The 14,386-nt window shown below is 42.9% G+C and overlaps 1 protein-coding gene across 8 annotated transcripts in view; it reads left to right on the forward strand.

Moving 5' to 3' along the window:
• The first annotated feature begins 653 nt into the window (after positions 1 to 653).
• Positions 654 to 14,386, forward strand: part of RNF17 (ring finger protein 17) — a 113,595-nt gene continuing 99,862 nt past the window's right edge. For 7 of the 8 annotated variants that reach the window (XM_053309429.1, XM_053309432.1, XM_053309433.1 and 4 more), the window contains exons 1-8: positions 657 to 951; positions 3,128 to 3,183; positions 4,292 to 4,347; positions 5,069 to 5,171; positions 7,130 to 7,210; positions 9,134 to 9,234; positions 12,129 to 12,300; positions 13,271 to 13,347. In XM_053309429.1, coding sequence (XP_053165404.1) covers positions 837 to 951; positions 3,128 to 3,183; positions 4,292 to 4,347; positions 5,069 to 5,171; positions 7,130 to 7,210; positions 9,134 to 9,234; positions 12,129 to 12,300; positions 13,271 to 13,347 — 761 coding nt within the window. In that variant the 5' untranslated portion in view covers positions 657 to 836. Of the gene's footprint in view, positions 952 to 3,127; positions 3,184 to 4,291; positions 4,348 to 5,068; positions 5,172 to 7,129; positions 7,211 to 9,133; positions 9,235 to 12,128; positions 12,301 to 13,270; positions 13,348 to 14,386 lie in introns of all 8 variants that reach the window. The other variant, XR_008319445.1, reaches the window with a different exon arrangement.

The raw sequence follows: 14,386 nt of genomic DNA on the forward strand, positions 1-14,386 counted from the left end.
TCATAATAATTGACACTATATAATCCTTACAAATAATCATATCACATATAAAAATAATTCCCCTAATTAAAAACATATAAATTCAGCCCTAAAATGGTATTTCTTCTGAGATTTCTGGTCAATGTAAACAAGGTCAATATAACGTCCTCAATGAAACGCCATACATGTTTCTTGAAAATGCATGAGTTGATTTCAATTGTTCTAGGAGGATTTCTAAAAGTTCTCCACAATATGCCAAGCAAGATTGGAAATATCCATTTGGACTTTTAAATATTATTATAGGATTGAATTTATACATTTTTAACAAAAGAAATTATTTTTATATATGATTTTAAAAGCTAAAAGTTGTTAGAAGTTTTAAAAGTTAGAAAAAGCTAAAGTTAGAAGTATTACCAAAATTCTAAAAATAAACAATATGTATGATGATATATTCACATTACACTTCTTATGAATACTGTAATGCATATATACTATGAAGCAGCAGGAGACCCCAACCTAAGGGTCTGGCTCTCTACTAGAGTTCGAGAACTGCAAGAGCACAACTTCCATAAGCCCAACAGGGGCTACATAACATACTTCTTACCACGTGCTATGCAGGCTTCCCCGAACGTAGTGGGAGAGGCCAAAAAAAAAAGGGGAAAAAAGGAGGGGTGTGGAATTGTAGCAATTGGCTACCGAAAGGCGGCCAGGGAAATCTGATTGGTAGAAGCGCACGCGTGGATCAGGCGGCGGCATAGAAAAGCAAGCCATAGAGCCGCGCGCGTGTTCAACCGGGCTGGTTTTTTTGCGTCGTGTGAGAGAAGAGGGAGAAGAAAAGCGGCAGCTCTTCAGCTCAGATGGCCTCGCCCTCAGATTTCCCGAACAGCCAGAAGAGCCGGCCTCGGTGGAGACGCGTGTTCGAGGGGCAGCGCGAAGTGCAGTCTAGAGGAGCAACCGTAGGCGATTCTGCAGGTGGCGTCTGGGGTTAAGTTACAGGCCTGTCCTGGACGCGCTTTCTCGCCAGCGGGAGGCCTTTCTATTACCGCCGCCACCAGCGAAGGGCGACTGAACTCCAACCAAGCGCCTGCAGGCTCTAAACCTAGGCCCGCTCGAGAGCCAAGCCCCGCTTAGCCGCGCAACTCCAGTGCATGTTTACTCGGGAGTAGTAAGTCCCGCTGCGGTCACTCCTCCGCCTCTGCATTGGAGATTGCAGTAGGGGGTGAGGTTGCGCGCTGGAGCGTGCGGAGAGCCGCAGCCCCGGGCGCGGTTAACCGGGGAAGCGATCCCCATGGGGCTGCCTAAGACGACTCCCTGCTGCCTGATGGGCTTGCCGGCTTGGCACGCCACCATCTCAGACTGTTACTTGGGAGTATACCTGTTTACTCGGGAGGAGCAAGCCCTAGTGCGGGAAAGGGCGCGGACTCCCCCTTGGGTGTGCCCTCGGAGGATGCAATTTTGTGCATGCTGACTTGGGAAGTGAGTCCCATTGAACTCTGTGGGACCTACTTCCGAGCAAACCTAGCCAGGGCCACTTGAGCGGTGTGCCGGAGCGGGTGCCAAGCCTGGGCGAAGGGGGCAGGGAGAGAGTCCCCTTTCCCTTGCCCTGTTGCTCTCAGTTTCCGGGGGTCGGGTTTGCTCGGCTTCCATCCACCCGTGTCCGCTAGGAAGGCACCGGTTTGACCCCGCGCTACTCGTCCTGACGGATGCGCAGGAGGGATTAGGTCCCGGGGGCGGTAGTAAAAGCAGTGGGGTTCACGAAGGGCTTCTTGAGGGCCTCGCCCCATCTCAAGCTTCCAGGCGTGGCGCGACAGGCTGCTTCCTTCTGGACACCGCCTTGGGTTTGCCGCCGAACAGAATCGGTCGCTCCGTTCTTACCGATTGAAGTCCTGATCTCCCTACACAATTCCCTTGTGTCAACTAACAACTGTGGGTTCCCCACCCCCGCCCGCCGTCCTCCTTTGCCTCTCTGGGGTAACATAGGAAGCTGCCATATACTGAGTCAGACCACTGGTCTATCTAGCTCAGTATTGTTTTCAGACTGGTAGCAGCTTCTCCAAGGTTGCAGGCAGGAGTCTCTCTCAGCCCTATCTTGGATAAGCCAGGGGGAAGGAGATTGAAACCTGCTCTTCCCAGAGCGGCTCCATCCCTTGAGGGGAATATCTTACAGTGCTCACACTTCTGGTCTCCCATTCGTATGCAACCAGGGTGGACCCTGCTTAGCTAAAGGGACAAGCCATGCTACCATAAGACCAGCTCTCCTCTCCTAGTTCCTCAAACGCTACCAAAAAATGCAAGATTGGTCGCTTCAATGCTGTTCTGCAGGGTATCTTCACTTAGTTGCAGAACACTTAAACATAAGAGCAAGAACTTGTAGATTTTCTGGAAGAACTAGTTTTCTTAATCATGGGACTGGGGCGGTGGGCTACTGTCATCCCTTCAGAGTCCACGCTTATTTAATTTATTTTATTACTTAAAAGATCAATTTGCCACCATTCTTCATAAATGAATTTGCAGTGACTTACAACAAAATTAATTTTAAAAACAAAGTAAAGCCAGCCTCTAAAATCATAAAAGTGCATAATAAGACTATTAAAACAAGGCAATTGGAAAGAAAGAGAGTTAGGGAAAGCCCTGCTAAAATAAAAAAAGTTCAACTTTTGTTTAAAATTAAGCAGAGGGGACAATCCTAAAATCAAGGGGTAGAGAGTTCCATAAGGTTCACCCACACTCACTGATATTAAGTGCATTGTTGGCATTTATATGATGGCCTTGACTGCCTTGATAGTCCACTCCTGTGAGTAAGTCACTCTGATTGCAGTATTATCAAGTAAGTGTGCCTCTAATTCCAGTCCTAGGAATTGGGCTGGAATCCAAAATATCCCAAGTAGTATGGTATGGAGACATCTTCCAAAGATGCAAATCAGTTACTGCTTCATCTCATTCATACTCCTTGAACACATATATATTCCCAATAACTTTTATTCAATTTTTCCACAACATAAAACAGAGAGAGAGAGAAAAAAAAACAACACACACAGACATATATACCCACCCACACTTACTAAATCTTTCAAAACTGAATGTAGTCTTGATAGTGTGCTGGTTTGTTTAAGCTATGGGCATGCTAACTTTCTGTTCTTCTTTTTAGGTTTGCAATTCCAGGATGTAGGCAGCACTGGTGAAAATTACAACTATGCTTCAAAAGTAATTTAATTAGTTTATGGATATTAAAAACCAAAATGAATCCAGTATGTAGCCAGATATATTGTGGTGGGGAGGCTTGAAGTACACAGATGGGGCGCACTGTAAAGTCAGTGCAAAATTGTTGCTTTGGGAACAGCAACTCAATCTCCTGCATTATTAGAAATTAAAAATAATGATTTTATGTTATGAAATGGGATTATTTGCTTTTAACGTATTTGTATACCACCCAAAACACAAGTCTCTGTGCTTAAGATTAAACAGCTTGGGGGGTGGGGGCGGTGAGACTGAAGCAGAAAAGGATATGAAGCCTGTTTAGGATATACAAGTTGGGAGCTCTGAGTTTAGTCTCCTTCTCTCTTGAAAAATAGTTGGAAAATGATAATGGTGGAAGAATAAGTGCCATCGAGTCAATGTTGACTCTGAGCGACCACATAGATAGATTCTCTCCAGGATGATGTGTCTTCAACTTGGGCTTTAAGGTCTCTCAATATGCATTCATTGCTGTCCTAATTGAATCCATCTACCTTGCTGCTGGTCATCCTCTTCTCTTTCCTTCATCTTTCCTTAGCATTATTGACCTATCAAGGGAGTTTGGTTTTCGCATAATGTGTCTGAAGTATGATAATTTGAGCCTGGTCATTTGTGCCTAGAGTGAAATTCTGGATTCATTTGTTCTAGGATCCATGTGTTTGTTTTCCTGGCTGTCCATGGTATCCGCAAAAGTCTTCTCCAGCACTAAAGTTCAAAAGCATCAATAATTTTTCTATCTTGCTTCTTCAAAGTCCTGCTTTTGCATCCATAGAGTGTCATGGGAAAGACTGTTGGGTGGCTAGGGACAATTAAACCTCTCCCTTCCCATGCTTTATTGCAAGCCTTGAATCAAAATAAAGCATATTTATTCAACAAATGGAATAATTAGTAAAAGAACATACTAAGTATATTAGTAAATATACTAAAATGTAATACTGTTAAAGGATAGGGCAACTAAATTTTATTTATTTATTTGACATATTTGTATAGCGCCCAAAACATGTACATCTGGGTGGTTTACAAGCCTGTTTGCATATTAAGTCTGTTGCATATGTTCCACTGTGAACTTTTTCTCTAGTTTGTTCTAGACTTTGAACAAAATGTTCGTCTTAGGAGTTTGCATAACTCTTGCAGGTAAACCTTTTACTATTGAAAACTTGATTGTTAGAGGGATGGGATGAGTTTCCATGAGGGATTGGGACTTTCTCAATTGTTACAAATTGCTAGTGTGTAAAGTACATTAGCAATTTCATTGTTCATCTTTTAAAGAGTATGTTACGGATTAGTTCATATAATCTGAAAAGGCGCCTGTTTTGTAGAATCCTGCATGATTTTGCATGCTGTGGAAATAGATATGACGCTTTAAAATGCCACAATGGAACCCTTAATCAGTAGCAAAATCATTTGATTATGTATAAAGGCATACAATGAATATTTATATACTGTTTTTCAACAAAAGTTCTCAAAGTGGTTTACACAGATATAACTAAATGAATAAAATGGCTTCCTGTCCCCAAAGGGCTCACTATCTAAAAAATAAACATAGACATCAGCAACAGCCACTGGAGGGATGCTGTGCTGGAGATGGATCGGGCCAGTTGCTCTCCCCCTGCTAAATAAAGAGAATTGCCACTTTTAAAAAGTGCATCTTTGCTCAGTTAGCAGAGCAACAGTATGCATAAACGCCTTTGTGCTTTTACTCCTGGATCAGCATCATAATGTGGTATTCTATCAGTAAAAACTTTGGAGGAGAAAGAATGTGCTGTGAAATGACAAAAAAGTTGAAATGACAATGGGTAGAACACATTATTGAAGATTGTTTTTGTTCAAAAAAACAAATGGTTTGACTTTCTAGGCAGAAGAACTATGATCAAAGCATCAAAGAGAAGAGTAAGCAGACTTGCTGTCCTGATTGTACACCTGTTCATCTAACATCTGAGACATTTACAACAAACATGGTATATATTTTATTTGGGGTTTTTCCTGTTAGGAAAATATTTGTGTGAAATAACCAGCAAATACTGGTTGTTAAGATACCATTTTGTTCTTGTCATTGGATTTAGGCATAAATAATGACCTAATTTGAACAATTAATTTTGTTCAGTTTTGTACACATGAGAGCCAGTAAAAAGTAGGAACTTCTCTATTTGGAAAATCAACTTAATTTTAAGTGGGAACTTGCAGCAAAGGGCAATATGCACTGGCTTTTTCCTCAGAATTAAAATTACATAACTTACACTCTTCTAAGACTACAGTTGCTTTTTTAAAATGTTGGGAGGGTGTCTGTTATTGGAAACCATGAGTACTGATTATCTAGATTCTTGTAAACAGTTTTCATGGGATCAGAGTATGGTGACCTTGAGGTATTTTGACCTTTCTAGATAGTAAAAAAATCCAGATGTTACCAGTAAAATAAAATCCAGATTTTATTCTTATGCTGCCACTGGATCAGGACTACTTCAATTGCTTGTTCTCAGCTGTAGTTGATTGTTTCTAAATTTGCTTGCAGCAGGATAGCCATTTGGCTTGCTTTTTCTTGCTAAGAACTTTGTGTAGATATGCAATGCCACATTGTAGACGGGGAGACTATAACCTTCAAAGAAAATCATAAATGTAAAAGACAAAACAGTTGTGGTTGATATATGGCTGCGGGGAAACCTGGAGCTTTCCCAGACAGCAGGTTTTCTGCAAGGCTTTACTGTGAGTTCGAAGTTATCCCAAAAAAGATGCAAAAAGTGGATTTTTAAACCCTGGACATAAATCAGGCTACACTCTAACATGCGATGAAAAACCTGAATTGTGTGTGAAGTGCTCTTTGATAGCTTGCAGGGACTTCGGGGTAAATGTGGCTGATATGTGAATGCACATCCTCCATTCCAGAGGAGATGTGAACTAAAAGCCGGATGTGAAAAACTTGCTGTTTTCTGTGCTGTATGAGAGAGCTTGCACCAAGGAAGCAGTATAGTAGCTACTGCTTGGCCTCTAAACTAGTTTGAGTGCTGAGAAGTAGCAGTTGCTTTCTATAAAGGGCTTTATTGAAAAGAAAATGTCTGGATTATGTGCAACAAATGATCAATGGCCCTTTAGTTATTTAATGACAAGAGGTTTTTTCTGGAAAAGTGCTTACAAACTTTTATTAAGAAGGATGAACCTGTGAAAGAAACTGATGGATAGTTGTGGTTACCTTCTGGTGACTTTGATTGATTGATTGATGCCGTCAAGTCGGTGTTGACTCATAGCGACCACATAGATAGATTCTCTCTGGGTGACTTTACTACACCGAAAATGAGCATCCAGACCAAGGGTTTGGATAATTTCCCCCCACTTGATTTTGACACACCTTCCCAGTTTTGTCAAGGTTCTTTCAGTTCTGCTATTGGTTGAAAACAACTTCATATCATAAAGCCCTAAAAAGTTTGGGCCCTGGGTATTTAAGAGAACACATTCTTCGGCATGAACCCCACCGCCCACTGAGATCTGCTGGAGAGGTCCGTCTGCAGCTCCCACCGGCTGTCTGGTGGTCACTCGGGGGCGGGCCTTCTCCGCTGCTGCCCCGAGGCTTTGGAATGCGCTCCCTAGTGAAATAAGAGCCTCCCCATCTCTGACAGCTTTTAAAAAATATTTAAAGACACATCTGTTCACCCAGCCTTTTAATTAATGTTGTTTTAATGGTTTTAATGCTGTTTTAAAATATTTTAAAAATTGTAAACTGTTGTAATGCCCCCCCCCCTTTGTCTTAACGAATGTTTTACTTTGTTTTCATTCTGTTGTAAACCGCCCAGAGACGCAAGTTTTGGGCTGTATAAAAATGTTTTAATAAATAACAAATATATTAAATACAGAATGAATTGAAATATAATGAAGCTGTGTTAAAAATATCACTTGACTTCTCTTTGCTGTCCTTGATTTCTCTCAGGACAGCAAAACTCTGCAAGAAATAGAGAGAGCTTTGGAAGTAGCCAGAAAAAGTCTTGGAAGTTTAAAGACTACAGAGGAGGTGGGTCAAGAGTCTGAGACTCAGCAGGAAATATTTGATTTTATTTATTTTGAGGTGGCTCCCAGAAATCCTCTTTTTCTAGCAGTACTAGTACAGTTGCTGGATGATCACACTGATGCATTGACATGCTAGACACCTGAGAATCAGATGCAAGTTTTAGCAATTGCTGTGCTGATTGCTTCTTGTTTAAACATGCTAGCAGGATCAGTACCAAACCAGAAAAGGTAATGCCAACTTCTCATTATTTATTAGGTTTGTGAAGTATTTTCTGTTCCGTTTCTGTAGTTACTGTGTTGGGATAGCTGATATATCTGATACGGATGAACAAATTAAAGCTTAATATAGACATGTCAGACAGAATTACTGTTGATCAAAAATATGCCTGATCCAGGAGTAGGAATACAGCCTGTGTTGGACGGGGTTGTACTCCCTCTCAAGAGCTAGGCCTGTAGTCTGGGTCTGCCCTTGGATTCCAAATTGTATCTTTATGTTCAGGGCTAGCTGTGTTGCGTGCATATTATCAGCTTTAACCAGCCTGAGTTTTGAGTCACGTATTGCAGGCTTAGATATTAATGGGGAGTACAACCCTGTCCAACAAGTTTATCAATTTGCCAGTTGCGGGAGAAGAACAACTTAGGAACAATAATTTATGCACTATTAACGTGAGATTATATTACTGTAATGCGCTCTACATAGGGCCACCTTTGAAAAATGTTCAGAAACTACAACTGGTGCAGAATGTGACTGCCAAAGTAATAACTGGGGCAGGTTACCTGGAACGTAACGCACCAATTCTCTGACAACTGCATTGGCTGCCAGTGGGTTTGTGGGCCCAATTTAAAGTGCTAGTTTTAACTTCAGAATCCAAAACTTGGGTCCAGGGTAGTTGAAGATGTGCTTTCTCCCATATTAATTTGTTTGTAAGTTAAGATTTTCTTGGAAGACAGCGGCAGCACTTGAAGGACAAGTACAATGAGTAGTAACTTGGGATAGGGTATTCTCAGCAGCAGCACTAAAGTGTTTCACTCCTTCCCTTCTTACTGTCAGGTGCTTTGCTAAAACAGTCACATTCCAAGGAGTGTTTCGCACCAGTGTTCCCTAAACAGGAATTCCCAGATGTTCTTCACTACAACTCCCAGCATCCCCAGCTGCAATGGCCTTTTGCTGGGGATTATGGGATTTGTAGTCAACAACATCTGGGAATCCCTGTTAGAGGGAACACTGTAGCACTTCTTAATTGCGTGAAGTTGCAGCTGTATTTTGTTCTCCATAGTTTTTATTGCTGTTGATCTGTTCAATGTAGCCATTGTATTGATTGCTTTTGTTGTGTTTAGATTATATTGTGCTGTTAATAATTCTATAAACTGCACTGCAGAATCTAGATTCACGATCTATAGATTTTAAATTATCTCTGCTCCAACATGGACAGTAATGCTTACACATGTTGATGTACAGTGGTGGAAGAACCTTTAGATGCTGATGAAGCAAGTTTAAGATTAACCAGTGGACTGACTGAGTATAAAGCAGCTTCTGTTTGTAATTTTAAAGAGAGATGGGGTCCTGCTTTTTGTCTTATTTTGCTGCTTCTAATCTAATGGTTCTTATAACTCTAGTTCCAGTTTGGGTGAAAGAAAGTGGTTGGCAATTGCCCTTTGTCTTTCACTGTTTTCCTAATTCTCCCTCAGTGTGGGAATGTCTCCTTTGATTGAAGGGTTGATCCTCCCCCCTGCCAGGAGACAGGGCCATAAAGCTTTTCACATGCGGAGCCCTATCGGAAGATTCACCCCCTTAGACTCTAGTCTTCACAGGACTTGCTTTGCTTTTTATCAATGTTAAACCATTAATAAATGTCTGATGTGTATATAGTGTATGTGCACAACTGTGTTTTCCAAATTTAATTCAGTTTCTCTAAAAATGAAATAGATGCTTGAACACTTGGTCACTGAAGCAAAACAGGAAGAAAACAAGATTGCAGAGGTTATCAATAACAAGTTTGCAGACTTTATTACTTCTCTAAATTCAAGGTAAAATTGTTTTAAAGATTTTTTTTGTATACTGAGTCTTTGAGAATTATAGTTTAAATGCAGGTTTCCATGTGGTTTGTCTTTATGTGACAAAATGCTCATTGTAGCAGTAGTGAAAGTCTGTATTTACAGACAAGGGAAAGTGGGCTGCATCTAAGAGACTCTAGAAGAGGGACACTAATGAATATCTATACAATTTGCACAGAGATGTACTGTGTTCCTCATGGTGCCTGATCATTACATGCTGGAGGCAAAGGTTTCCCCTGCCGTAATACCAATCCTTAGTGCAGCACTTTGCTGCTTTCCCATGTAAGCAGAATCCTAATCGCTGATATAAAAATCAGTATCTTACAAAACACACATTTTCCAGTTCATATCTTTCTAGCATTTCTTCCATGTTCTCTTTCCTTTCCCTTGTGATTTTTGCAGGTGACTTTCAATTCTGCTAGTTGTGTGCTCATTTTTTTCTTTGTAAAATAGCATGCATAGGCTCCCCAAGAGCTGGTCTTGTGGTAGCAAGTATAAATTGTCCTCTTTGCTAAGCAGGGCACACCCTGGTTTGCATTTGAATGGGAGAGTACATGTGAGCATTGTGTGATATTCCCCTTAGGGGATGGGGCTGCTCTGGGAAAAGCATCTGCATGCTTGCATGCAGAAGGTTCCCCTTCCTAGCATCTTCAAATAGGGCTCAGTGAGAATCCTCCTTAGAGAACCTGGTCTAAGCCACTCTGTGTATTGTCTGTTTAGACAGTACACAGGACCAATGTTCTGACTATAAGGCAGCTTTCTATGTTCCTAATCAGGACAGTGTTGGCAGCAAAGATTTAAAGAACTCCCCTTGACGCAATCTTTATTTGAACACAACTTCCCCTACCTCCTATGCAAAATTACATAATATATTCAGCATGTACTATCCTATATAATAAAAGGCTAAGTGAGTGGCCGTGGCTTTGGAACGTTGGGGATCTTCGTCCCTGCCTCCCTGGGCTGTTCTGGGCCTGCGCGAAGCGCAGGCCCAGAAGAGCCCAAGGGACACAGGACCTCAGACACCAGTGTCCCACAGCCACGGGTGGCCATTAGCCGGTGTGTGGCGGCGGGGGAAAGTGGCCGAGGCGGCGGCGGAGCCGCCGCCTCAGCCATGAGCTGCGGCACGGCGAGAGGAGGCCGAGGCAACCAGAAGCAGCCGCCCTGAAAAAGGCGAGGGCAATGGCGGCGGGGGAAGACCGAGACGGGGCAAGCTGGGCGAGGTGGCGGCAAAGCCGCCAACGAGGCCCCCTCCCGCTCACAGCCGTCGCCGCCGCCTGCTCACCCGCCCTCCCAGCTGCCCAAAATGAAGCTGGGCGAGGTGGCGGCGAAGCCGCCAACGAGGCTCCCACCCGCTCACAGCCGCCGCCTGCTCACCCGCCCTCCCAGCTGCCCAAAATCACCTTCCCCGCTCCCCCCCAAAAAAGATTAAGGGCCAAAATGGCCCATGAGAAGGTCGCCGCCCCCGCTTATCGTCCTCCCAGCTGTTGAAGACCACCTTACCCGCTCCAGCCCGAGGGAAAAGAGAGGAGCTCACGAGCAGAGCTCCTCTCTGTGCTAAGTCACTGCTCAAACTGCCGCTATGGACGCAAAGGACGCCTATTGCGTCCATTGCGACAGTATAGGCAGCAGCTTAACACAGAGAATAGCTCTGTTTCCGAGTTCCTCTCTTCTCCTTCGGGCTGGAGCGGGTAAGGTGGGCTCCGGCAGCTGGGTGCGCGGGAGGGCGATAGGCGGGGGCGGCCACCTTCTCATGGGCCATTTTGGCCGTTATTCATCCACACCCCCCCCCCCCCAAAAAGTAAAAGCAAAATAAGGAAGAACAAAAACAGAGAACAACAACAAAACAAAAAACAAAAAGAGAGAGGGGACAAGGGGCGGGGGAAGAGATAGAAAGAGAGAGAGAGAGACAGAAAAGACGGGATAGAAAGCTAGCGCCCGTTATCATAACGGGCTTAAAAATACTAGTTAGTAATAATGTATGCTGAATGTAATGTGTAGTTGTGCCCTTGGTCTACATTTAAAAACCTTTTCTTCCCATGAATGCTGGTCACATTACTAGAGTTTATCCTTGTTCACTTTGCTGAGGTCTGTACCATGAATATCAAGTTGTGCAGGGGATGCCCCTTTAATGGTTGGTTGATGCTACTGAGTGGTAGAAGACACAGAACATACAGGAGAACCTTGTTATTCGTGGGACCACTGTTCGCTGTGCTACGTATCCGCAGTATCTATTAGACACCTGTTTCCAGTATCTGTAGATACGATAGGATTAAAACCCAGGTATCCGTGGTTCCAAGAGGGCTGGAAGTGGTCACTTCTACCTTCCATTTTGTTTAATGAAGCCATTTTGCGGTTCATTTCTTTTTTAAAAAATTGTACTTACGTTATTTTTAGCAGGTTTTGGAGGCATTTCATCCTTTGGGGGAGCATTCCTGGGTTTATGGGGGACTTTCAGAGCACACCACAGTAAGGGTTGGGTGGGGTGGGGGTTGTTCTGGGCCTTTTTTGGACTTGTTTTCCACCCTGGGACCCAACCCCCTTTTCCCTATAGCTGTAATGCCTCATTACTCTCTGTTCCATTCCTCGCTTTAGTAGCTGAGGAATGGAACCCCCGCAAATAACAAGGATCTCCTGTACACTGTTTCAGGTCAGTTGCTTCTTTAATAACGATTGCCTAATTATTAATCTAATCTAATATATAGACTACATAAATTGTAATGTAAACTGTTTTGTGGCTTCTAATGCCACATAACATACGTACCTTTTGAAAACTGCAGTTTTTCTGTTTAATGTGTCCATTCGAAGTTCCTGTGTTGCAGAACATGGCTAGCTTTTTCTGAAGGCCATTCTTTTTTCGTTCTGCCTAGGAAAAGGAAGCTACAGACAGAACTGGTAATGAACACCTGTAACTTTATAACTGATGTACATAATGTTCAGATGTCAGTTATGCAGAAGAGCAGCGACTTGGAAGGAGCCATAAAGATAGCAAAAGAGTTGAAAGCAAAGAGTTCCTTAAAGGCTTGCCATAATTTAAGTCAGGTAATCTTGAATATTACATTTTTGTTCCATTTTTCCTCCTGGGTTTTTCTGTTTCTCAGTAATGTCCATTTACAATAATCCTTTACTGCAGACTTCACAAGGTTCCTTGGTGGATATTAGACCAGAGCCTAATGACCATGGGAGAGCTCCATGTGCAGTTGGGTTTGCAAACTTTTCCGTTCAGAGCAGTCTCTTATACTGCTACATTTTAAATAATAGCTTCTAGTGCAGTTGAAGGAGCTGTATTTGGAGACCTAGGAGGATGCTGAGCATGCAGCACTTTTTTTTAGATTACTCAAGTGTCTTTCTGAAATGCAGAAGATAATCCAGTCATGTGGGGGGCTTTAAAGCCCCAGTGATTCTAGTGCAAAAGATTTAAGCATGTGCTCAGCTCCCCTGTTGAAAGCAGGACATAAAAGTGCTTTATTTTATTTTTACTTTAATATCTCTCTCTTCCTCTGAGGAGTCTAGAATGGTGTACATGGTTATGTTTATCCTCACAGCCACCTGTGAGGTAGGTTTGGCTGAAGTGTCTGGGCCAGGGTCACCCAATGAGTTCCGTGAATGGGGATTTGAACTCGGGTCTCCCGGGTCCTAGTCCAACACTGTAATTACTGCATTGGCTGTTATCTCTAACTATATTGTGTCTTTAAATTTTAGAATCTCTGAGTAGCTTTTGTGTGGCTTTTCCCCTATTAGTGTTTTCTCTATTTTATGTATTATGTGCTTTTTCATGGGCCTGTGTAGAGTTCATGAGATTCTTGAAGCTTGGGACTTTTATTAAAGTATATAGGAACTGAATAATATGGTTGCTAATTTAGATTGTTTTATATTTTAAATGCATAACGCTTTCAGAATTAAATTGCTAATTTGAGATGAAGTTTGCCCCACCAGTTCTCCAGAATTGGAGTTCTTCATCTATCAGTAGTTTTGTTACTGGACCATACATTAAATGAGGAATTTATTCTAGGTTCTCTGCAATTTAAAAATAACACCTGAAGATGAAATTTTAAAAGTAGATAACCTGAAAAAAAGAAAACTTCCAAGGTAAGCCACTGGAATTCAGCCCTGGTGGAGCCCCTGGTGGCGCAGTGGTAAAACTGCCGCCCTGTAACCAGAAGGTTACAAGTTCGATCCTGACCAGGGGCTCAAGGTTGACTCAGCCTTCCATCCTTCCGAGGTCGGTAAAATGAGTACCCAGAAATGTTGGGGGCAATATGCTAAATCATTGTAAACCGCTTAGAGAGCTCTGGCTATAGAGCGGTATATAAATGTAAGTGCTATTGCTATTGCTATTGCTATGTACTGAAACTTTAACCATTACTTCTGGAGTGACGAACATGAGATGAAGGAGCAGCAAGATTGTGTGTGTGCTCTTTGCACTTTCCCTGCCGCCTTCCTTTGTGTGCCTGGCTAAATGCAAACATTCCTAGTTTGTTAAACCAGATTTCCTTTGATGTCTGAACCAGAAAATTGGTTTAAGCAATCCCAAGAGACTAGGATATCAAACCATGGTTCTTCATGGTGTGTGTCACACCAATGGGATTTGTGCTTCCACAGAACACTTTTAATATCTCTCTTAAGCAGGGATTGACAGTTCCCAAATACTGGGAACTCTCCTCTTGGGGAGGAGAACTGGTCTTGTGGTCGCAGGTGTGAATTGACCCCTTTGCTAAGCAGGTCTGTCCTGGTTTGCATTTGAATGGGAGACTACATGTGTGAGCACTGTAAGATATTGCCCTTAGGGGATGCGGCCACTCTGGGAAGAGCAGAAAGTTCCAAGTTCCCTCTCTGGCATCTCCAAGATAGGGCTGAGAGACACTCCTGCCTGCAACTTTGGAGAAGCCGCTGCTGGTCTGTGCAGACAATACTGAGCAAGATCGACAAATGGTCTGACTTGGTATGAGGCAGCGACTTCCTATGTACTAGCTCGCTGTGGCACTGGAGCTAGGTGATGGATGGATGCAACCAGGAGGAGGAGTGATCCAGTAAGGCAGGATTGGGTTGCTCACGCCACCTCTTGGTTGTATCTATATATCACCTGCCTTATCCAGAAGGATGTGACATGGAGAAGAAGTGAGCAAGC

Source organism: Hemicordylus capensis, chromosome 3 (assembly GCF_027244095.1).
Source record: "Hemicordylus capensis ecotype Gifberg chromosome 3, rHemCap1.1.pri, whole genome shotgun sequence".
In the NCBI taxonomy this organism is placed as follows: Eukaryota; Metazoa; Chordata; class Lepidosauria; order Squamata; family Cordylidae; genus Hemicordylus; species Hemicordylus capensis.